This window comes from Myotis daubentonii, chromosome 10 (assembly GCF_963259705.1).
Source record: "Myotis daubentonii chromosome 10, mMyoDau2.1, whole genome shotgun sequence".
Lineage (NCBI taxonomy): Eukaryota > Metazoa > Chordata > Mammalia > Chiroptera > Vespertilionidae > Myotis > Myotis daubentonii.
In genome coordinates, this window is record NC_081849.1 from 56539846 (window position 1) to 56566796 (window position 26951).

General features: G+C 37.5%; 1 protein-coding gene across 3 annotated transcripts in view; it reads right to left on the bottom strand.

Annotated features, from left to right (window-relative positions):
- AGMO (alkylglycerol monooxygenase) overlaps positions 1-26951 on the bottom strand; it is a 279485-nt gene that overhangs the window by 160200 nt on the left and 92334 nt on the right. For all 3 annotated transcript variants that reach the window (XR_009454758.1, XM_059712464.1, XM_059712463.1), the window contains exon 4: positions 12611-12714. Coding sequence is in view for 2 of the 3 variants with exons in the window: in XM_059712464.1 (XP_059568447.1) it covers positions 12611-12714 (104 nt within the window). In the remaining variant the exon portion in view is untranslated. The remainder of the gene's footprint in view (positions 1-12610; positions 12715-26951) is intronic.

Sequence of the window (26951 nt, forward strand, 5' to 3'; positions counted from 1 at the left end):
AGTGGAGTTCAGCGCAGAACTTCTCAGAGCCGTTACCACTCTGTCGTCAACCACAAGCCTGTTACCCTATAGGATACTTTCTTAATAAGTTTTCCGTAGGATTGGATTTCCTAAAAACACACTTGAGGAAACAATGTCTCAGTTCTTACAAATCATTAAATATATGAACTGACAATTAGAAAAATGAACTCAGCATGAATGTCAGAAAATCACCTTTCTAATAAGAAATAAAGAAAGGAAGTAAGGTCAGGGAGTGACATGAATCACATGAAATTTAAATTCTTGTGATTAACGTACTGTACAAAGAATCTAATGATATAATCAAAATTCTAATTTCTATAGTTTAGTAAATGCCATCAAGATCTGAGGATTATCACTCATCTTCTCTACCTCCAATCTTTGCATTCCCAAATTATAGTTTTTAAAACCAATTTAAATGCCCCTTCAATCAGAAAGCCTCAAATGGTACTAATTTGACAGAATAAATTTCTCCTTCTTCAAACTTAAACTCTCAGAACCTGCCAGGAGACATTATACTATTTAACAAATATATCAATTTCTGATATGCATCCAAACTCATGTCATTCTCACTCCAAGGTTCTTAAGGTTACACTGGTCTACCATAGGTTATTTTATTATCTTTTGATAAAAGTCATATCTAATAAGTTCTTTTATAATTGAATTTTATTTTTATTAATTTTTATTGTTGAAAATATTATATATGTTCCTTATTTTCCCCACTGACCCCCTAGATCCCCCCACAACCAGCCTCAGCCCTTCATCACCCTATCATCTATGTCCCTGGGTTGTGCAAATATGCATACAAGTTCTTTGGTTGATCTCACCCACACCACCTTCCCTCGAAGATTCAAAAGTCTGTGCCAAGCCTCTATGTCTCTGGATCTATTTTGTTCATCAGTTTCTGTTGTTCATTAGATTCCAAATATGAGTGAGATCAGGTGATACTTATCTTTCTCCCACTGCCTTATTTTGCTTAAAGGAAAGGAATAACCCAGACCTGTGTGTGTGAGGAGGAATGATAATAAGCCTCAGGGTGACCTCAGGCTAAAGGAGAGAGAAGATGAGTGTTTTAGTCTATTCTTCAATTGAAGGAGGCAAGTGGGGTTTTGTGAGGGGTACTCTGATCAAGGAACAATATGGCATTTAGGGGGAAACGTAAGTATTTTGGCATTGCTGAAGGTATTGGAGAATGTGGCAAGAGACTGGTTGGGACCATGGCACTCATATATATATAGATCTCAAGGAGTCCGTGATCATCCTTGCTATCACCGAAAGAAAGTGTAAGCTTGTGCTAATGAGGGAATGTGCAATTTTCTGAAGAAACAGTCCACATCTTTCATCAGGGAGTCTGTGATAAAGATAATTTAGATATCAGTCAAACCAAAGGAAAAGCCCTTTAATGCCATTCTAAAGATACTGATTTTATCCGAGGCCAGGAAGGTGCAGTTAATGGTGTTTTTTAAAGCTTGTCAGAGATATAAAAATGGGTTTGAAATCTATTTTAATAGCCCGTGAAAGATCATGCGCTGGGGAGGGAGAGGCAGAATACTAAAGGAGATCTAACTATTTAAACATGAAAGATTAGAGGGACAGAAGAATATCAGAGGGCACCCAGATTTCTGGCTTATTTTTTGCACAACGTTCACCAAAACACTGAACAGGAGGGAAAAAAAAGGTTATAAAGTTCAACTTAGGAAATGTTTTGTTGGAGTCCTTGTAGTACTAGTATATCCCACGGAAGCTGCTTAGTAAGCAAATATGTTGTGCAAATATCAATTGAACTAAAAATGACACTGGATTTGCAGATGTGGATCAGTGGAGCAGTAGGTCTAGAATCCAGATCTAAGTAAGTTTAAAAATCACTCAGAGAAACTGATGGAATAGAGGTAGATATTACTTATTTCTTTCTTGAACAAGGAAGGAGTGAGCTGGAGGTATTCCCTGGAAAGAACATGTGGATGAGCAAGGAGATTTAATTTTTAAATGTGGAATATGTTAATATATTTATGGTGTATTCAGAAGGAACCAGCTGGGAAGAAGAGGGACAAATGCCAAAAGTAGCTGGTCAGACAAAGTCCAAGAAAAGAACTAAGATAGAAGCAATGTCACAATCTAAGAACTAGACCTGCGGAAGAGAGGTGAACATTTTCTATAAAAGTAGATAAAAATCATATGATCTCACTCATATGTGAAATATAATGAACAATATAAACTGATGAACAAAAATAGATCCAGAGACAAGGTAACACTGAACAGACCATCCAACCTCAGAGAGAAGGCAGGGGAGAGGGGGTTAGAGATCAACCAAAGGACTTGTCAGCATGCATATTAGCATAACCAACAGACACAGACACTGGGGCAGTGGGGGCTTGTCCTGCGGGGTGGGAGTGGCTGGGGGGGGGTCAATTGGGGGAAATGGAGATATGTAATACTTTAAACAATAAAAAAACAATGAGGTACATATGTATGTACTTACATGAGAAAAACTCCAATAGAAATATAATGTGAGCCACATATGTAATTTTTTAAATTTATAGCGGCCATGTAAAAATCCAGTAAAAAGAAACCAGTGAAATTAAAAAAAAAAAGTGGAGGTAAGAAACCACATGTACTTATAAATTCACAAATCTTAATGAAGATATCTGAACAGTAATTAGAGAGTGGGAAAACCTCACATTTCTCTGTGAAGTTTAAGATACATCCATTGGCTGACAGAAAGGGACAGCAGTGGAGAAGAGGCAGCAGTTCTGGCAAGGCTTCTCCCAGGCAGGCAGAAGGCTCCTGTGTACAGTCTGGTGAGCAGCACTGAAAGCTCAGCTGTTTCTGGAAGCCGTATACTGAAGAGCACTGCACTGCCCAGCTGGGGCTAGAGGACACCATGGCGCTCAACACTCAGAGTGTGGGAGTGAAGGAGGTGGGTGACCGGATTCAAGCACAGCTTGGGGAGTTCAATGCAGATGTAACCAAAGGCAGGGCCTGCTGTCCAAAATCATGGAAATTAGGTTGAGAGAAGCAGGAAATAAAGCCACGAAGCATGACAACTGAGAGAAAAGCAGAGACTGAGAGAGGAAAGCTGCCCTTGAATAAGCTGCTAAGCATAAAGGTTGAAGTTCAGTGAATAATTAATTTTTAAAAAATGAAAAAAGTATCTCTAAGTTCCAGGACTAACGTCTATGTTATTTTAATAAAGTAGTTTAACGTTACTAATATCTGCACGTCTATGATTCTCATTTTCAAATAATACTACTGTAGAGACAACAATTTTTCTTCATAACTGAGAAAAAAAAGATTGAATCATCAAGCAACTATTGCACATTTCTTATGTCTATGTTTAATAGTGACACAGAACCCAATTCTCTGGTTGCACATAGAAAGTAGTGATCTCTATCATTAAAACACATCTTAAATTGTACTTTTGGAATAAGTGCTTTAGGTCCATCGTTCTGTTCCCATGTCTATGGGTGTATCCATTTCCCCTTTTGCTCATTCCACCTTCTTATACATCCTGTATTCTAGCCATACTCATACTGTTACGTGTTGAATTGTGACCCCCAAGAAGACACAGGACCCCCACTCCCTACGAATGTGACTTATTTGAAAATAGGATCTTTATGGAGGTCAATAGTGCGGTGAAGGCCTTGGGGGGAGGGGGCAGGGTGGAAGAGGTCAATGGGGAGGGAATGAAAGGGGATATCTGTAATACATTCAATAATAAAGATACATTTTTTTTAAATGAGGTAATTAGGGTGGTACTAATGCAACGATGGGTTTCTTTATAAAAAGGGGGATATTTAGACACAGAGACATACATGCACATAAGAAGAAAGCCATGTGAAGATGAAGGCAGAGATCAGGGTGATGAATCTATAAGCCAAGGAGCACCTAAAATTGCCAGCAACCCCCCCAAAAGCTAGGAGAGAGGAATGAAACTAATTTTTCCTCACAGCCCCCAGAAGGAACCAACCCTGTCGACACCTTAATCTCAGATTTTCAGTCTCCAGAACTGTGAGACAATAAATTTCTCTGTCACCCAGTTTTTGGAACTTTGTATGGCAGCCCCAGAAAATGAATGCCCCAGAAAACTAATATATCTACCCTACATTTTATTTGTCATTCCCTAAATTTATCATATTTTTTCAATATTTTGTGTTTTCACAGATACTCTCTTTCTACAGTATTGTTTCATTTACAACACTATCCGAGGCAAAATATTACACTTCTTACAGATTGGAGTCAAGCATCCTTTCTTTTGTGATGCTTCCCTGGGTAATCAGAGCATACACTTCTCTCTGGAACCTTAATAAACTATAATACAAGGCTGTTGACCTGCGTGAATCCCTCCAAGTACAGCAATCACCTTAAGAACAGAAGCTCATGTCTTCTCATTATATCCCCTACCTCTGCCACCATGACTGGCTCCACCAGTCAAAACTGTATGTGGGGGGAAAAGTGAATGGATGCACTTCTCAAAATAAGAAGAGCATGTAAAAGGAGTTAAATATTTCAGCCAGTTATACATTGTTTAAAAGTGATAATAGGCCCTAGCTGGTCTGGCTCAGTGGATAGAGTGTCAGTTTACTGATTGAAGGGTCCTGGGTTCTATTCTAGTTAGGGGTGGGTACAGGCTCAATGGCCAGCCCTGGTCTGGAAACATGCAGTAGGCAACCAATTGATGTGAGACACATCAATGATTCTCTCTGCCTTTCTCCCTCCCTCCCATCCACTTTCTCTAAAAAAATTTAAAAAAATCAATGGAAAAATATCCCCAAGTGAGGATTAACAAAAAAAAAGTGACAATAGGATAATTCTGTTTTATGTAAAGTTCTTCACTATTATTCCCCTTATTTAGCCTTCTTTATAAGGACTAAATAACTAGCAGATTTCCATAAAGAAAAACACTGAAACTCAGAATAATTTAATTTTTATCAAATTTCAAATTATCCTGGTAAACTACAGAGTAATTTTCCTGATTCATGACAGAATAAGGGCTTTGAAAATGGTCAAGACACAAACCGGCAGAGGGCTTCACTTATTTTACTATGTGGACATGAACTTTCTTATTAGCTGGCTTTGAATGGATGAGTCTCGGAGAAGAAGGCATGCCTTGGAGTTCTGAGACATGGTACAAGGTCTGAGAGACGTTTTTGTTTCTTTACTTCATGGGGGGTGGGGTGAGTCAATGCTTTCCTCCTGTGACATAAGAGTTATTAGATTTTATCCCAAGTGCATTTGACTATATTATGTCAAGGTTGTTAGCTTCTTGCATCTTTTATTTGTTTACATTTGTCAATATATAACTCTAACTTCCGCATATTGAAAAAGTCTTTGTTTATGTAGTTTGGCAGGAAGTATGATGTAATAAAGAGATCTTAGATTTCACTAAAGGTTCCTATATAGCAGTGGTTCTCAACCTTCTGGCCCTTTAAATACAGTTCCTCATGTTGTGACCCAACCATAAAATTATTTTCGTTGCTACTTCATAACTGTAATGTTGCTACTCTTATGAATCGTAATGTAAATATCTGATATGCAGGATGGTCTTAGGCGACCCCTGTGAAAGGGTCGTTCGACCGCCAAAGGGGTCGCGACCCACAAGTTAAGAAGCGCTGCTCTATAGTCTTATATGTAATAAAAAACAATATTATACATGTGAATCATACTTGATATAGTTCAAAGAATTTCCACATTCTTTATTGAAGGTGATCTTCAAAATAACAGTATGACAAGGCAGAGCAAATGTTAACTGTCCCATTACATGTACAAAATCACTGTGATTGAAACAATGATGGATTGATTCAGAGTGGCAAAGCTAGTTCATTACTAGGCTACAGATGTGATCCAGATTTATTTATTCTTAGTAAATTGCTATCTACTATTTCTAAACTAGAGGCCCGTTGCATGAAGAGATTCATGCAATAGGCCTTCCCTTCCCCTGACTGCTGGCACCGGTTTTCCTCCAGCACCCGAGACGCAGGCCTTCGCTCTGGCTGGAGCCTTCAGTTGTCGCTCTGCCGTTTTGGCCTACATATGCAAGTTAACCACCATCTTTGTTGGGTTAATCTGCATACTCTCCTGATTGGCTGGTGAGCATAGCGGAGGGACAGTCAATTTACGTGTTTGTCTATTATTAGGTAAGATGTAATTAATATATTTTTTAAATTATGCTCAAAAATAGTATTATATATTTATGTATTCTCTAATTTATAGTAATAAAGGTTTTAATAAAGGTTTACACTAATTGATATTAAAACTATATTTCTTTCCTCTGATGGTGATTAAAATTTACTTCTTGTTACATTGTTAATATAATATAAACATATTTTATAATTCCATTTAAAATTTACTTACTTAAAAGTTAGTTATTTAAACTAATGCATTTATCATTAAATTCCTATGCTTTTAAGAGAATACTCAGCTCATTAAATGTAGTTTACTATTTCCTATTCAATAGCTTCATGTATCACAAGTATGTTAAAATATACTAACTTTAATGTAAGTATCTTACCTATGCTCTAAATTTCTATTAAATGAAAAATATTTAAATGAATGACAGCTTTGAATTATTTTATACATTGTGCCATTATCAGTTTCACATTGGTCTTACTTAGCTTAGCAAAATATTTCCTTTGACAAATTGCTTTTTGACAACTATACACCTTTTATTTCATGTATTCATGCTATGTACAGTAATTGGTACTATAATTGAGATATGTAAGCGTCTTATGGAATAAACAAACAAAAAGCAACCTGGGCAAAGTTAGAAAGGCATCTGTAAGAGACGAATGGATTGAATATTGAAGGATATAACAGAAATAAAGGTAAAATAATTCTCCATGCAATAATAACAGCAAGTACAATGAAGTATCAAGGTATTGTGATATACAGACTAAGAGACCAACATTGGTACATTACTCTTAACTAAATGCCACTAAACTCCACATCTTATTTAGATTTCATTAGTTGTTGGTTTGTTTGTTTTTCTAATGTTCTTCTGTTTTAGGATTTCTTCCAGGGTGCAATATACATTAAATCTTTATATCTTACTAGAAGCCAGGTACATGAAAATTCATGCACTGGAGGGGGGTCCCTCAGCCTGGCCTGCCCCCTCTCACAGTCCAGGAGCCCTCAGGGACGAAGATGACCCATCGATCAGGGGAAGGTGATGCCCCAATCACACCTCTGCTGCTGCCACTGCTGGCAGTGCAAGCCTCGGCTGGTCCTGGTTATCTAAGCCTTGGGCGGTCATCGGCGGCTGGGAAGCTGCCATCCAAGGCTTGCCTGCACCTCGCTGGGCCTGGGCAGCTGGGCAGCCAACATCTGAGGCTTGCCTGCACCTCGCTGGGCCTGGGCAGCTGGGCAGCCAACATCTGAGGCTTGCCTGCACCTCGGGCTGGCTCTGGGCGGCTGGGCAGCTGACATTTGAGGCTTGCCTGCACCTCAGGCCGGCCCTGGGCAGCTGGGGGGCTGAGGGGACTGGGGGAGAGCCTGGCCTTGCCACACGCCTGCCTCCCTGGTGGGACTGAGGGGACTGGGCGCCACCATCTCATGGCTGTGGGTGCCGCCATCTTTGAGGGCAGGCAGTCAATTAGCATATTCCCTCCTTATTGGCTGTTGGCACCACCATCTTTGAGGGCGGGTAAGTCATTTAGCATATTCCCTCCTTATTGGCTGTGGGCGCTGCCATCTTTGTAATGATGTGATGGTCAATTAGCATATTCCCTCTTTATTAGATAGGATAGCTCTTCTGATCTGTGACAGTTTCTCAGATAATGCTTGATTTTCTGACCTTTATACTTTTGAGGAGTACTGGTTAGGTATTTTTTAGAATGTCCCTCAATTGGGTTTGACACTTTTCTTTGGTTTGATTGGGGTTAGAGGGTTAGGGTTTTGATGATGAAAACCACAGAAGTAAAAGGCCATTCTCATAGTATGTCAAATGGTATATACTATCAAGACAAGCTTTTTTTATTTTATTTTGGCCAATGATTTTCTTTTTTTTTTTTCTTTTTTTTTATTATTAGTTAAGGTATTACAAATGTGTCCTCATCCCCCCCATTAACCCCCAACCTCCCCCCCACACACAAACTCATGCTCCCATCCCCCCGTTGTCCATGTCCATTGGTTTGGCTTATATACATGTATACAAGTCCTTCTGTTGATCTCTTCCCCTTACCCCCGCCCTCCCCTACTTTCCTTCTGGGGATTGATAGCCTGATTGCTGTTTCTCAGTCTTTGGGTCTGTCCCTTTTCATCAGTCTATGTTGTTCTCTATAATCCACAAATGAGTGAGATCATGTGGTATTTATCTTTCTCTGAATGGCTTATTTCACTTAGCATAATGCTCTCCACTACTAGGAATATATCCCAAGAAACCAGAAACGCCAATTAGAAAGGATATATGCACCCCTATGTTCAGAGCAGCACAATTCACCATAGCTAAGATTTGGAAACAGCCTAAGTGCCCATCAGCAGATGAGTGGATTAGAAAACTGTGGTACATATACACAATGGAATACTATGCTGCGGTAAAAAAAAAAGGAACTCTTGCCTTTTGCAACAGCATGGATGGAACTGAAGACAAGCTTTTTATTACATTTTATCAAAGGGTAAATGCTACCAACAAGACATTTCCCAGGATGTTACCTTGATCTGAGATTGTGTTTGCCAAGTTTCTCCACCCGACCCTCTGTCCCCTTTTCCATACTCCTTCTTACTAAAAGACTTACTAAACACAGGCCACACTCAAAATTCAGGGCTAGGGAGGCATTAAGCTTCACTTCCTAGACTGGGACCAATCTACATATATTATTTATAATTCTTTAAGGGAATTTGTCTCCTATTTATTTGTTCCCATTTATTTATTTAGTCAATCATCCTATATAATAAAAGCCTAATATGCAAATTGATCAAAGGGCAGAACCACTGGTCGCTATGACATGCACTGACCACCAGGGGGCAGACGCTCAACGCAGGAGCTGCCCCCTGGTGGTCAGTGCACTCTGGAGTGCCGCTCAGCCAGAAGCCCTCATCCCCTGAGGGCTCACAGACTGTGAGAGAGTGCAGGCCAGTCTAAGGGACCACCCCCCACCCTACCACCCGAGTGCACAAATTTCGTGCACTGGGCCTCTAGTTTATCTATATCATTATGGACCAAATTTCATAGACATTTATACTTTGGTTTGTAACTCCACAGTACATTATATATTTTGTTGTTCACACTGTTCCAGATTGGGACCAGGGGAGCTCTTTTAAGTTGGCGCCTGTATTCCTTTGACATTCCCCATTCTTTTATTTTTCCAGCACTTCTGTAGCTATGTTTTCAATATACAATTGCACCATTCAGGTATTTTATTATAAAGTTGGCAGAAAACAAAATGTTAATCCCTACACTGTTATATAGTACACAATATCCATGGGTCTAGACGTATTTTATTATTTGCAAAGTGGAGAGACTATCATGTTTAAGGCATTATATTAATTAAGATGTGTAATGAAAGATTGAAGTAGCATGCAAAACCAATAAATAAGCCTCACTTAAAATGATACTCACTTAAAGGTGCAGCAGCTCTTTTTGGATGAGTAATATTAAATCTAAGATTAAAACTGGCTAAAAATGCAAAAAGTATGGTCAGAAATTTTTTAAAATTAAATTTGTATCTTTCATTACTTTAAATGACAGATCTGCCACGCTAATTTTCATAGTACTGTCAAAGAAAAGCCCTCTGAAGCTCAATTTTGCTTTTCATTTCATAAATCAATTTTATCTTCAATGACATGACCCATTTATTTGTTCTAAAATACACTGTTACCTTAGTTACTACCAAATTATATGCCTTATGTAGCAGTATTGGATGAAAGAATCTTATAAAAGAGTCAAAGAAAATAGATACCTGATTACTGCTCTTTGACTTTAATGTCCAGAAAGGCCTTTCACAGACTATTAATTTTCACAGACCCTTAAACCATCTATGTTATCTTCAAACGGACCTGCAAATACTAGAAAAGAATCCATGCTGATTTACAATACAGACCTTCATTTCCTGAACTACAAGTCCGCAGAATCCACCCCCACCCTCACCCCCCCCCCCAAAAAAAAAAATTAGCAGCTTGTAATGCATTCCCAATGTTCATTTTCTTAATCAGCATGGTATTTTTCTGTGTCCTTGATCACGTGATATGAGGTTGCAAAGGAAATTTATTCCTGCAATAAATAGGTGTGAACCTGCATTTCACTTAGATTTTCTCCAATCTGTAACTTTGGGTGCATTGACTTAATGGGGCAGAAGATACAGTGAAACCAGGATAGAGATGACCATATACTGGACTGAGATGTCTGAACTCAAGTTCCAACCAGCAATGTTCAACACTGCATGATGTAGCGAGCTCCTGAGATTCTTTGGTAGCTTTCAAAATGGATGACTTAAAAATAGTTTTTCCAAGATTTCTCTTGGTTCTAAAATAAATCTATTATGCTCTGATAAAAATTTTCCTCTGATGATTCCTCAAATGATTAATTCACCAAGGAGCAACATGAAATACAGTTGCATCCTCTCATGGAGGCATTCTTCCCCCAAATGCAGGTATCAGAGTTCTGATTATTATCCTTATGCAAAGAGAAATACATAAATTAGGAGAGAATAAAGTTTTTTGAGATTATTATTTTAATCAGTCTGATATTCAGCCTATTTTGTACAGGATAATAAAACTTTGTATTGATGCCACTATTTCTTAGGAAGGAGGGGTGGGCAGTATCCCTTCTTTCCATCAGGGGCCTGTTCTTTGCACCATTCATTGGAACCCTAGACCAGTCTTGAGCTATGCAGCAATGAAATAGGTAGAATTTTCTTCCACTTTCAATCATCCAGAGTTTTCAGCACAAGCTATAGGATATGGTAAAAATACTAGTATGTATACTAGTATGTATCTATAATAATAAAAGCATAATAGGCTAATTAGACCAGACATCCTTCCAAATGTCCTTCCGGATGAAGCCGCAGTGGTGGGGGCCGAGGCAGCCACAGCAATGGCAGGGGCCACGCCCCTTGCACGAATTTTGTGCATCAGGCCTCTAGTCTATATAATCCTTTTACACACCTGCTTACAGTTGTGTTATGGATTACATTATGTGCCCCCAAAATTCATGTGTTGAAATCCATATCCCTTAATACCTCAAAATCATATTCCATAATACCTCAGAATGGGACCTTATTTGGAAATAGTCATTGTGGATGTAATTAGTTATGAGGTATTAATGGAGTAGGGTGGGCTCCTTATAAAATCAATAGAAATATGGACACAGGCACAAGGAGATGGCCATACGAAGACTAGGGTTATGCTCCCCAAGGCCAAGGAACTCTCAGAACCTAGGAAAGGGGACTAGACCAGCAACTTCCCTAGAGAGTTCAGAGGGACCATAGCCATGCCCATACTTTGATTTCAGACTTCTGGCCTTCAGAACTGTGAGACAATACATTTCTGTTGTAAGCAGCCCAGTGTGTGGTACTTTGTTATGGCAGCCCTAGGAAATTAATACAAGCTATAACGCAAGTATGTGGAATTGGGAGCAGCGGTGAGGATTACTTTTAATATCCATTTCAGCAAACCTATTAGTACCATCCTGCCTTACAGATTTGTTTTGCCTATTCTGATGTTTGAGTAAGAACACATGCCAATAAGTATATTTTTCTATCTATTTGGGCATCTGGTTTAACACATGGGACTCTAACACTTACTAGCTCTGGAATTAACCTCACTGATATTTGATTCCCTGACTTAAGTAACATTTGATCTAGCATGGCATGGGCCTATTTGTGAGGATCCAATGAGATAACATAAGTGAAAGACAATACAGAGGCATGTGGAAGAGGATGTAGTGTACAGGTTAAGATCTGGGATCCTGAAGCCAGGTAAACGAGTTCAAATTCTACTCCTCCTTTTATTAGTTTTGTGACTAAACTATGGATTCGGTTCCATCATTTAAAAATGAGAGTTGTAGTGATATTCGTATCTTAAAGTTGTCATGAATTTAAATAAGTTAATACATCAAGAGGTCAGCAAGTGGATGAGCTCTGCCCAGTGAATCAGAGGAACCTTCAAACAAGGGGGCTATTCGTGGTATTCATTAGTGTTATTATTTTGTGTGTGAAAATACTGTAGAGCCAAACTTTTTGTTGAGCATGATACTAACTGCTCTAACAAGTAGATAAAAAGCAAAGGGTTTAAGTAGATTTCCCTGGGACATTCAGAAATGGGAACTCATTTTTAAAAAAACACTTTTAAAAGTTTGTAATAAAATTTTTGTATATATTTGAATTGAGATACATTGTTGATCCAGCACTTCCCTTATTTAATAGTAAATAAAAAATAGACAGCCACTTTCTCACCTTGCTCCCAGGGTGAGTTTTATCAGTTAAATAAAAGAATGTCATTGGAAAGCACCACTTGCTTCATTTTAGTGTCCGTACTTAGAGGGGAGAAAGAAGGATTTTAGCAAAAACACCTTATTAGTTTACTCAAAGGAAATAGAAACAGCTGAGATGTTTTAAAAATGAATTATATTATCACATTTATTCAATTTCATACAACTTACCCAGGAAGTATATATTTGGAAGGAAGATTGTCTCAGAGCTGTGGATAAGTTATAGTCTTCAGAACTGTGGTGTGTTTGGTGTGCAGCCCACATAATATTAACCTCTGCAAAACACATAATTTGAAACGAGCCATGAGAATAAGAACAAAGCAAGTTCCATTTTCAGTTATGTATGCTGCTCTGTTGAGTGCGGAAGAAAATCTGGAACATCTCTGAAAAAGCTAGCCAATATGATTATAATTAAAATAAGCTGCCTCAAATCACTTTTGGAAGCAGGGAGGGTATAAATTACAAATAAGTAAAAAATTGAAACATAGCCAATAAACATGTATAGTGTATATGATATAATTAAAGGCCTCTAGCAAACTGAAATGACTTCCAAAATTTACACTTTGCTAACATATTACAATATGACAGATCATAAAAACTAACTGGTAATGTTATAATAATATAGTCAGTGAATAGTGATGATTTTTCAGCATGTGATAACATATTTCTAATTAAAGAAGAATACTCTGATGGGAGAAACTGCTGCATATATTTTGGAATAAAATATTACATAATATTATTTCCTGATGGCATTTTAAGAAATTTCAAAGTCTGTCTATTGAAATAAGAGGCAAAGCAAAATAATATTTGTTCCTCGGATTTAAGGTTTCACTTTTATTTACAGAAATACTGTATATTAGCTAATAGTTACATGGTTTTTTGCATGCTTTACCAAAACTCTATGCCATTTCTAAAATTGTCCCTCATAATTGCTTTATGCTCATAATAAAAAAGGAAACATAAGTTGTAATTTTCATCAAGTATTATACTAATTATCTCAGTTGCTCATATTTTAAATTATGTTCTTAGCTAAACTAACTTATATTTAGTCCTTTGCTACAAATACAAGAGGTAGAATTAACCATGTGATGTGATCATTGTATATCTGTCAGTATTGATTAGAAATTAAATCTTTGGGATCCTGAAGCCAGGTAAATGAGTTCAAATTCTACTCCTCCTTTTATTAGTTTTGTAACTAAACTATGGATTCAGTTCCATCATGTAAAAATGAGCGTTGTAGTGATATTCGTATCTTAGAGTTGTCATGAATTTAAATAAGTTAATACATTAAGAGGTCACCAAGTGGATGAGTTTTGCCCACTGAATCAGGAGAACCTGAACAGTGAACGTGAGTGAAAATTTGGGGTTAATTTTCTTTGCAATTGCCATATACTAATAGTTGTAATTCATGGCATATGACAGAATAATTTGTTACAGATTTTTATAAAAAGTATATCTATATCATATATACCTATATTATATATGTATACGTTACATATATGCTATATTACATATAGTACTAGTATATATGTGATATATATATACTATACCACATATAGTATATACTACATGTGTTGTATATTAATAATTACATATATATTTGTATATATTTCACATATGTTATACATTATATATTAATTACATATTATATGTTAAACATATATTATATAAACACATATTATATATACATACATACACTGTGTTCCAAGAAATATATAACAGATGGCAGCTCAATTTTGAAAATGAAATGTATTTTAATAAACACTGCCTTTATAATTTTTCAAAGTGTGTGTATACATTTTCTGGGGGGCACCCTATATATTTAATCTGGGTGGACTTCTTAGCCATTTGTCTAGAAAATGAAATCTCTCTGGAGAACCTGAAAATGAGTTACCTAACAAAATTTGCAAAAGAGTTTTGGTAAAAATATGATAGCTCAGAGATATAAGAACTTATTTCTGTAAGAATGAGAACATTGTGAACAGAATTATGAATCAATATCCCTATCAAAAGTCATTTCTATTAAAGTCATGTATTTGCAAGTATATTTATAAACCATTTATCTACTAGTATATGTAATTTAGATCCTGATTGGTTGACATTTTTTTTAATCATATATGATCCTGTATTTTTACCAAAGCAATTAAGAAAATTCTTCTTATACAAATAATAACTATTTCACCATAATGACCCCTAACTTCCCAGGCATAATTCTTGAAATAACCTAGAACCTAAATCTCTGGTTTATTAACTAGGCTATCTAGCTACAGATAAGAGATACACAAAGAAACCTGTGGCACTTGATAACTTTAGATGTTATGTGGAAATTTATTAAGAGGTAATATATTTGATGAATGTCCTAAATCTTTTAATACTTCTTAGAGATTGAGCCCCTGAAGCAATCTAAACAGTATTTTCTTTTTAGAACACACCCATTATTTCAGAACCCATGACTTACAAACTTCATCACAAATAAAATCACTGTCCATTTTTTTTGGAACTTTCAGGATTTGTTTTAAAAAAGTCATCATTATGCATCCAGGGTATGAGTTCACAAGGGGACAAACTAACCAACTGAGGTTTAATTAGAGGGTGATAAGACATATTGAAACTACCTCCTTATAACCTCCACAGAAGCAAAATGGCTGAACAAAGAATCCACAAAGGTGGAGGTCAAAGACCTGTCTCTTTAGTTGTTTTAAAAGCATTTACTTCCTATCACAAACTGTGTGTAACACAAGCCTTCATTCAATGAAGTACAGCTGTATAAACAGGGTACAGTAACTGGATCTTACTGCCTTACCTCTGTCACTTTGCAGAATTGGGGGAAAACAAAAATAGGGGATTTTTTTTCACAGACTATATTCCGCTTTCTTGGAGTAAATAAAAATTTTTATGAAATGTAACTTATTCTAAGTTATTATAATAGTTCTTTTATAAATAATATCAGAAAAAGTTGATAGTGCATTTGTAAATATGTTCATCTTTCCTAATTCTTGATTTGATGAAGTAACTGTCTGTTCTAATGAAAAAAAAAAAACAACAACACACAAGTAGTAAACTGAAACATATTATTGCAATAAACTTTCTATAAAAGAATATAAGTTGTAGTTAATAACAACTTTCTTTTCCTACAAGCTAATTACTATTATACAAACATGGTATATTATTATGGCTTTTCAATAATATAATTAGAAATAATTTTACTGCTTTCCATTGCCAAAATGTAGATTTATAAAAATATATTATATTAATACATTGGCCAATCATTCAATTTGTTTGGCCAAAATTTAATGTATTATGTGTTTTCATGTGTGTTATATTCTTGACTTTTTTCTAGTTTTTAAAAATTAAGCTTTAACTTACATACAATGAAATCCTTCCCTTGTGGTATTTAGTTCTATGCATTTTTACCAAGCAAGTACAGCTGTATAATTACTGTCAGAATCAAGATACAAAACAGATCAAGATAAGATTCTGGACTTTGAATTGACAATTGTAATGGGATAAAAGTCTGGGGACCTAGGAAGAGGTGAATATGTTTTGAATGTGGAGAAATATGAATCACTGAGGTCCAGAGGGCTGCCTATGGGTGGTAGCCTCTAAGATTGTCCCCAATAATTCCTGTCTACTGGTATTCATCCTCTTGTTTAATCCCTCCTCTTGAGTGTGAGCTGGATTTAATGATTCACAGTCTAGTGAATATGATTTTGGCAAAGCCAATGTGATGACACCCTTGGTATCCTATCTAATAAAAGAGAAACATGGTAATTAGTGTACGACCGCTACCCTTCCCATTGGCTAATCAGGGCAATATGCAAATTAACTGCGAGCCAGGATGGCGGCCGGCAGCCAGGCAGCTTAAAGTGAACATGAGGCTTGCTTGCTTCAGTGATGAAGGACTCCAACGTTCCCCGCCTGCCGCTGCCGGCATCTGAGCTGCAACTCTAAGCAACTATGTTAAAAATATAGAAGCTAAACAAAACCCCAGAAACCTGCTTTAGTCCGCCAGGCTTCAGCCAGCAGGATCGCAACATTGTTTCAAATACAGAAGGTAAACAAAGGCCAGAAACCTGCTTTTATCAGTGGAGGCCTAAGAGCTGGAGCCAAGCCTCAAAGCTAAAGCTGGCCCAGAATAAAAAAAAAAGAAAAAAAGGACAGGTTGGGAGCTTTAGTCACCCGCCAGCCTGAGAACAGCCCTCAGCCCCTCACCCAGACTGGACAGGCACCCCAGTGGGGACCCCCACCCTGAAGGGTGTGTGACCAGCTGCAAACAGCCATCATCTCCTCACCCAGACTGGCCAGGCACCCCAGTGGGGACCCCCACCCTGATCCAGGACACCCTTCAGGGCAAACCAGCCGGCCCCACCCATGCACCAGGCCTCTATCCTATATAGTAAAAGGGTAATATGCCTCCCAGCACCGGGATCAGCTGAGCCGATAGGCCTCCCGGCACCGGGATCAGTGTGACAGGGGGCAGTGCCCAAACCCCCTGATTGCCCTGTGGCTCTGTGTGTGACAAGGTGCGGCACCCCAACCCCCTGATTGGCCCTGCTGTGTGTGTGACAGGGGGCAGCGCCCCAACCCCCTGATCCGCCCTGCTCTGTGTGTGACGGGGTAGAGCCATAACCTCCCCATCGGCCCTGCCCTGAGTGTGACAGTGGCGGCACCCCAACCCCCTGATTGGACCTGCTCTGTGGGTGATAGAGGGTGGCGCCCCAACTCCCACCCCATGGGCCCTGCTTTGTGTGTGATGGGGTAGAGCCATAACCTCCCCATTGGCCCTGCCCTGAGTGTGACAGTGGCAGCGCCCCAACCCCCTGACCGGCCCTGCTCTGTGGGTGATAGAGGGCAGTGCCCCAACTCCCCTATCGGCCCTACTCTGTGAGTTACAGGGGGGAGCTCCTCAACCCCCTGATCGGCCCTGCTCTGTGCGTGACAGGGGGGAGCTCCCCAACCCCCTGATGGGCTCTGCTCTGTCCTTGACAGGGTAAGGAGCCCCAACCCCCCTGATGGGCCCTGTTCTGTGCATGACAGGGGGCAGTGCCCCAACCCCCTGATTGGCCCTGCTCTGTGCGTGACAGGGGGTGGCGCCGCAACCTCCCCATCGTCCCTGCCTTGAGTGTGACAGGGGGTGGCGCCCCAACTCCCCAATCGGCCCTGCTCTGAGCCCGACCAGGGGCTGCACCTAGGGATTGGGCCTGTCCTCTGCCACCCGGGAGCAGGCCTAAGCCAGCAGGTCGTTATCTCCCGAGGGATCCCAGACTGGGAGAGGGCACAGGCCGGGCTGAGGGACCCTCCCTTCCCCCCGAGTGCACAAATTTTTGTGCACCGGGCCTCTAGTTAAGTTATAAAAAGACAGTGTCTAGATGTCTTAGGTGCTTCCTCTTACATGCTCACAAACTCTGTCTGAGGAAAGTCAGCTGTCATCTGTGCTGCCTTTTGGAGAAGCACATAGGGCAGGGAACTAGGAGTGCCCCAAACTAACCAGTTAGCAAGAAACTAAACTCCTTAGTCCAAATTCCACAAGGAACTGAATGCTGCCAACAAGTATGTAAGTGAATTTGGACATAGATTCTCCCCAGGTGAGCCTTCAGATAACACTGCAGTCAGCAGACAGCTTAACTGCTTACCAATAACCTCATAAAGACCTAGAACCAGAAGCACTCAGCACTCACGTAAACTGTACCCAGATTTCTGACCCACAGAAACGCTGAGAGAAGCCACTAGTATGTCACCATGCAGTTGGTAACTAATACAGTGGTCAATTCTCCTCAACCTTATTCTCAGTACTAATGTCACTGATTTAGTTTCATTCCAGCCATTATAGCAATGCAAATTAAAGGCTATAAGTCTTTTTTGAACTGCCTATTGAAAATCTGTACCCACACTTTAATTGGGTTATTTACTATTGAGTTTTGAGAAGTCTTTATATATTCTGCATACAAGTCCTTTACTAGGTGTGTGATTTGCAAGCATTTTCTCCTAGTTTGCAGTTTGACTTTTCATATTTTAACACTATCTTATGAAGAACAAAAGTTTTAATTTTGATGTAAATCTAGCTTATATACTTGAGAGTCTTGTGAAAAAATATTTTTAGTATATATAACAAAGAACAGGGACAATTTTATAGAAATTTTTCAGAATGAGAAACTTGGAAGGGTCTAGAAACAAAGAGAGTCTATAGATATTATACATCTAAAGTATGTCTACATAAGTCAGTCCTCTCATGTCTTGTCAGCTATAGAATGGAGAGAAATAACTCTTTAAATTAATCTGAGACATAAACACAGGTCTACAAGGAACTTTTAAAGCTATAAGATAGCTATTTAATTTTCAATAGTGGATAGGCCAGGAGGTTTTGAGGTATTCGGAATTTGGAAATTCCTCAAGTTACAAAGGAAAAAATGTTACAGGCATATTTGCAAAATGTTAGTGATGCTTGGCACCAAGATAGGTATGTTAGCAACACTCTATGCAACATTTAGCAAATTGTGTGGTGACTGTGGAACATGAGAACTGCAGAATCTTTTAGTTCAAAATTTTAATTTTAGAAATAATAAAAATGAAATTAAAAGGGGAAAGGAAAAAGTCTCATTAAAGGAGAGAAAGATTTTTATTCTCTCTCTCTCAGCAGTGATTTTTGATGCATTTACTACCCCGTTGCATATTTTTTATTAATTTGTAATTTACATACAATATCCTATAATTTTAGGTATACACAGTAACTCTCTCTCTCTCTCTCTCTCTCTCTCTCTCTCTCTCTATATATATATATATATATATATATATATGAAAATGTTCCCCACAATAAGTCTAGTTACCATCTGTCACCATGCAAAGTTATTACAATATTATTGACTATATTCCCTGTGCTTCACATTACATCTCCGTGACTAATTTATTTCATAACTGAACATTTTCTCCTTTAGAAATAGAGGTGACTGGGTCCAAGTATTCTCAGATGGCACATATTTGGTAATATCCAATAAGTAAAAGACATTAAGGAGCTCAACACACCCTATTAAATGATGGTGCTAAACCTCTTGAATTGGAACAACTGCCTTATTGCCTTTTACAAGAAATCCAACACTGTAAAAACACTGGACTGGACTGTTCAACTTTTGATTGAAAACAATTGTCACTTTGAATTAAAAGATACCATATATGTAAATCCTTTAAAAGTTTGTTCCTTCTTTTTCTAACAGATGAGTATGATCAATAAATGATGTCAATAAGTTGAGTTAAGCAAACAAAGAATAAGTCACATACTCAAATTATCAAACTTTATAATCTCTAACTGGAGAATGTGAATAACATTGAATATAGTCTCAATTATTTTCCTACTCTCTACTCTTAGAATAAATTAGCAATGTCATCAATTTTTTCATCACAATTTTATTCACTTCCCATAGAAGCATATAGAAGTGTGATGATAAATTGATATGCTAATTTATGCAATGAGTAGAGACTGATATTGTTATATTTTTCTAATCTGTTCTTTGTCCACTTAATACCAAAACACAAATTACTAAATATATCTAAAAATGTTGATTCAGTGAGAATAAAATCGATAAGTTGGCTGGATGTTCATATTTTTGTTCAACACACTAAATATCCAGATGTTTAGCATCATGGAAACCAGCCGTCTGAAGGATTAACCAAAATGTTCACTAAACTTTTTTAAAATCAATTTTTTAAAATTACGGTTTCCATTCAATATTATTTCGTATTAGTTTCAGGTACACAGCATAGTGGTTAGACAACTGTTCCCCGATATTCCTAGTACCGACCTGGCACAATACACAGTTACTACAATATCACTGAGTATATTGCCTTTGCTGCTCTTTACATCCCCAGGACTATTTAGTAACTACAAAATTGTACTTCTCAATCCCCTCACCTTCTTCACCCTGTTCCCCAACCATCCTCCCCCCTCCCCAAATTTCCACTTTTTAACTGTATGTTTGGCAACATGCAGATATTAAATCATCTCTCTAGAGGAGGTAAGAAACGGTGGCTCTAAAATTGTCACAAATACTAAACTGTCACTCTACTCTTTCCAGTAATCACAACTTTAATACATTTTTTATTTACATTTTAAAAAGCTTTTAAATTCTGGTTTGCAGATTTTTAAAATGAGGATTCTCCATTTACATATTTATATTCTTTCAAAATTTAAACCAATAAATAAAAGAAGGTACAACTTTTCAGTATGCTACAAAAAAATCTATAAAAATTTATAATCTGCCGAAACCGGTTTGGCTCAGTGGATAGAGCGTCGGCCTGCAGACTGAAAGGTCCCAGGTTCGATTCCGGTCAAGGGCATGTACCTGGGTTGCGGGCATATCCCCAGTAGGAGATGTGCAGGAGGCAGCTGATCGATGTTTCTCTCTCATCGATGTTTCTAACTCTCTATCTCTCTCCCTTCCTCTCTGTAAAAAATCAATAAAATATATTTTTTAAAAAATTTATAATCTTTTCAATCAAAACCTGTTTCTATACAATGCAAAAACAAGAAGTAATATAATGATTATTATTGAGTTATTTGGACAAATACTAAAATTAAAACTATATAAGAATGTTATTACTACCTACCACATTTGCATGCAAAAATTAAAAATATTTTAAAATTTCAGAATTTTGATATATCCATGTATATGTCAGTTTTATTCTATTTTAAATCCCGTTTAAGTCTAGGAATTAAAATTATATTTAACAAAATTTCACTGTAATAAAGATTTACAGGGGTGGGCAGGAGGCAGCTGATCGATGTTTCTCTCTCATCGATGTTTCTAACTCTCTATCCCTTTCCCTTCCTCTCTGTAAAAAAAAAAAAAAATCAATAAAATATTTTAAAAAAAGATGAGGTAAGGAATTGGTGTGCCTCTTCCGAACTCTCTCTTTTCCCCTCTAATTGCAAGCAACATGCAGAATATTTAGTGGAGGATGCTGAAGCCCTGAAGTATGCAAAGGCAGAAGGAAAGATGGAAGAATCATGGATACATGTAGAGATTGGTGAGTGCCAGAAAGAAAGGGGGTTGGGGTTGACAGGATAAAGACTGGAAGGAATTAGCTAAGGAACACGTATGCATGCCCCATGGACACGAACAATACTGTGGTGAAGGCCAAGGGAGGCAGATGTGGAGGTGGGTGGAGATGGGTAAAGAGGGGAATTGGGGACATTTGTAATAGTATCACATTAAAATTTGTAATAAATAAAACTTTTATAAAAAGTTAAAAAAATACTTAGGTTTTGGTGCAGTTAGTGATTTGATCTTATAATATATTTAGATTCTAAGGAGTCTATATAGATTAAAAGCAAGAAATCTTCCAGAGTGTTTAATGACACATATTTGGCATTCATAGTGATCTTACTAGCACAATCATGGGGCAGAAATCTTGGGAGAATAACTGTCTTTATGTCAATACAGGCAGCTAGGATTGGCAAGCACTCCTACGACACTCCTGTGTGGCATACTCGCCTGCAGGGAAACACAATGAACTTCTGCTATATTATGTCTAGAACAATGATTTTTATAATTTGTCTCCACAAGTCACAGAATCCAAGAACAAATAACCTCCAAAGTTTGAAAAGAGAGCTACATAAGGAAGTGAACAGGGAAACAAAACCACCAGGGATTGTCCCGAAAAAGAGAAACAGGACAAAATTGCACTAAAACCATTAGTTAGAAAGCGGCTGCAATCTGTTTTCATTCTCTCTCTAATTAACCTCTCATGGATGTAGATTACCCTTGTCAACAACCATTAACACCTACCAGGATCTCTTTGCCAATAGTAAGGACTTTCTTTTGCTCTTACCATTTGCCCTTGTGTTTTGAAACTAAATGTTACTGCGTCATAGCAAATGAGCCTGGCTTTCATGTTAGCAACATTCAATATTACTGAATTCACTATTACTAAATGTCTCCATTGGAGTAAGTCAGTCTATCCTTTGTGAATGGTGTCATTTTGACATAGGTTAGCACTGTCACTGGTCTTTGAGGAAGCAATCTGCACCTGATAGATTTCCTTTTGTACAATGGGGAACTGTTGTTCCACATTCTGTTATTACTTGTTGACACATTTTAGAACTGAATGTTACTTTGATGAGTTACTTTGCCATTTCCTCTTTCCCTCCCAGGTAACCTTAAATCTGAATGTATGAAAGAAGAGGTACCAATGCCTATGAAGTCTTAGTAACACTGGAGAAAACATTCTCATGTAATATTCTTTGACCTTTAGGTATTGAGAGATGGGAGTGGTTATGCAGGAACATATCCCCCGTTATTCTCATAGAGGTCAGCTCATATTCTGCTTCATAGGTCCCCCGACTATGACCCCCTTGCTATAGGACCTTTAAATCCAAATGCTATTTATGAACTGAATTCATTATCTTTTGACTATGTTTCATGTCTCCCCGCCCCCCCCCCCCCCCCCCGCCATCTTGTAATATGACTATTGTATCTTCGATCACTCTCTTTTTCCTCCCTTTAACCTCCATCAAGATGCTACTATGGGCTTCCATCAATCACTTCTATGTATCCTTCCTTTCCTATCCAATAACCACTTCCCTAGATTGAGGCCTACTTGCTTCAGCATAAACAGAAAATATTCACTGCATGATGTCTGTGTATCAGATGTGCTGCCCTGTATGGCTCACAAGCTAGTTCATGGGTCAGCAAATGCCTGTCAGGGGCCAAATCCAGCCCACCCCATGCTTTATACAGCCAGCAAGCTAAGCACGGTTTTTACATATTTAAATGATTAAAGTAAAATCAGAAGAGTAACCGTTTATAATGCATGAATGTTACACAAAGAAAATATGTATCTGCCTCTTTCTCTTTCTCATGCAGCTTCTACTCCCTGTGCTTTGTGAACACCCTCAACACTTCCTTGGTCCCTGTCTTTGTACAACCTGTCAAAATGTTATTCGCTTTTCAAGGACCACTGCATATTTCATTTTCTTCAGGAAATCACATTTAGTCCTCCCCAGCCACAGTTATGCAATGCTTATTACTCTGAGCAGAGAACATCACAATTTCCCTGCTACTTTGCATCCTGCTTATTTTATTAGCTTCTTAATGAGAGATTAGTTTGTCCATCTTTGCATTTCCACAGCACCTACCATTGTGTTTTTGCATAATAGACACTCATATATTTTTGCTTTATTTAACCAATGATTATCAAATAAAACTGGTTCGTTTGAATAGTTAATAAACAAGTGACACTATTTAATTTGCTAAATACATGTATTTTAATTAGTAAAATCAATGCTTTTTAAATTTTTCTTTACATGGACTAACTTCTTCTATTTCAGTCATATCCAAACATTCCACTTTGCAAAACATGATCCTTTGACCTTCACTTTCCTTAATTTGTTTTTATCTCAAATATCTTAAAAGAGCAGATTATTTACTTCCTTACCTCCCATTCATTCTTAAACTCATTGTTAAAATCACTTAATTCTTTCCAAAATCATTATTGGCCTCTTTTTGGCCCAAACTAAAGGCCTCTTTTTAGATATCATCCTAGTTGAACTTCCTGAAACACTTAACCACCGCTTCTGTCTGGAAAGGCTTTGCTTCGGGCTTTACTAACACCCTTGCTCCCAGTTCTGCTTCTTCATTCAGGCCAAGTGCACTTCCCTGACTTTCCCTTATTCTCACCCACCTGAAAGAAACCAACTTTTGTTTTTCTTTGTTCCTCATTCTCATTGTTTTTATTTTATGTCATCAACTGAAGTGACTTTGACAACCAATTATCCAAAGGTTGATGACTTCCAAATACTTCCCATCTACAGGTCTCTGTTTACTTCTGGCTCTGAATACCTTGTGAGGATTCTATATATGTTGTGCCCTGAAACAACCTCATTATCTTGCTTTCTGTACCCTTGGTGTTCTTTCTTACTGGCATCACCATCATCTTGGCCACCCAGGCAAGGGAGGTAACAGGGAAGACCTGAGTGGAACTAAATCTCAAACTTTTTGTATCCTTTGACTCTCTTTAGATAATTATGATGTACTTAGCACATAATCAGGACAAACCCATTATTTCCCAATGAATGAATTGTTAAAAATGACTTCACACTAGTTTGTGATAATGTTTTCTATTATACTAGCTAATAGACCTAAAAGTTGGTTTTGTAACTAAAGGAACAATTAGATATGAAAAAATCTGAAGAAAAATATGAAATGGCAAAGGTAACAGAAAAATATTATTATTATTACTATTATTGTTAGTGAAGGTCAATAATAAAATACGATATTCTTTTTTAAAAGATTTAGTATTTTAGAGAAATTCGTAAGGAACAGTACATGAAAAAACTGAAAAACTGTATTTGACAAGTCAAATTCTAAAATAATGGGATAGTTTTCATATTAATGGACATTTTTCTAAAATTTTAAATACCGCTGTTCCTCTGGTCTTGAAATTAGCATATCAAACTTAGAGTCCATTCACCTAGATGCTGTTTTTAGATTTATTCACGATTTTCAGGATGTCATGACTAGAGTTATCTCAGTTGCTCATAATTTAGCTCATCCCATTATAAAATTAATCTTTACATGGAAATATATATATTCTGATACATTTTTGAGGTCAGGAAAATATAAATGTGATACATCATTTTCTTTTCTTTATAGAAGCTTCAACATTACAAAAAAAATATGGATATACAAAACTCCCTAAGCATTTTAAAATTCCAAAATGAAAAACAAAGACATGATCAAAATACATAGGGCTACCCATGCAGTTCTGTTGCAGTTTAACCCTATTTGCTTGTAAAATCCAAAGGAAGTGAATCAAGTTTTCAACACTCCCTCTCTCTCCCTCTTTTTTGCCTTTCCAAATATGAGTGGTTGTACTCTGAACTGGACTCAATCTGCCAAATATAAAGAACCATCAATCTTATTGGGGAAAAAATTCTCTATCAGAGTAACTTTGTATTTAACTATATTTCCTAAAATAAGTTGTTGTAAATAATTTATAATATCATTAGTATCAGGAACTATTATTTTTAAAGTTATTGTGCATGCAATGGCGATCAATTAACTTGGTTTCAGGTAAAGATCACAAAGAAAAATATGATCAAAATATAAGGCTCACATTGAACATTTCTCCACAAATCTAACAGCCATGAGTCCACAATAACTTGCCTTATCTCTGAGCTTTGCAGTACAATGTGAATGTGAGTAGACACAAATCTACTGGTAGATAACACAACAAATTAGTATAGGTCAAAAGAATGATTTTAACACATTTATCCTAGTAATTCGGTCGTTTCTTGAGATCAACCTATGTGAAACCTTGTCAAATGACAAAAACAAACAAACAACAAAACAAAAAACAGGAAAAAAAATCAACAATTCTCCTGGTGTTCAAAGTTGCATAACATGTTTTCCTATAATGATGTCACGTTTGATGCTGAAGACCATGTGAAGAAGATTAACTGTGACCAAATTAGCATTCTTTTAAAGGCCAGCTGATATGCACATGCAAAACATGAAACACACGTTCTTTGAGCTGCAACTAAATGATTCTCAAGCATTATGCTATAAATAATGTCAGCCTCATAAATATATACCTTATAAATTATAAATTGCTTTTTATTTGTTTCTTTAAACAACCAACGTGTCAACCTCGGTAAATTTCATCTTTGAGAAACTTGCAAGGAAAATGCTTTGATTGCACTTTTTTTGGTTGGATAATGCCTCGTTTGTTCTTGTGTTCTGGGCTGTCTTGATGAAAGATTGATGTCTAGTGTCACTGTTAGGAAGTGCAAACTGTTCAGCCTCACTGCAATCTATGTCCTCATCCTCTTGCTCCACAGGAGACCACATACTTTGGCAGCCAGCACTCAGATGGGAAGTGTTTTAATGGCAAAAAGTGATGCCAATGAGACCTTTCCCACAATGCTCAAAACTTAGTGGTTGGAGGCTGAGGCACCAAATGGCACTACTGAAAGAAATAAATGAATATGTTAGCTGAAAGGCAGCAGTGCTAAAAGAGATTCAAAATTTCCTCTACCATTAAACTTTTCACCAAAATATCATCCTTATGATAGCTTGGGAGAATCTGGGTCTGTTTAACCTTGACCCTTTTTTTTTTTCCAGACATGAGAGTTTAGTGATCAATTGTGTTAATAATAGCAATTGTCAGTGTGCTGTTTTATAAGTACTTTCCACAGTCTAACATGATCCAGCCCTATCCCCACCCCTACAGAGACTAGAGCAACGGGAGGCAACCCTTTTCAATGTAAATAAAATGAAAGGAATGTATATAAGATGACACGAAACAGGTGTTTAAGAAGCATTGCAAAATGTCAGACATATGTCATAGCAATATCTTTACCGATACAGCTCCTAGGACAATGAAAATTAAGGAGAAAATAAACAAATGGTACTACATCAAAATGAAAAGCTACTACACAGCAAAACAACAAGAGAGCCCACTGCATGGGAGAACATATTTGCCAATGTTATATCCAATAAGGGTTTAATCTCCAAAATTT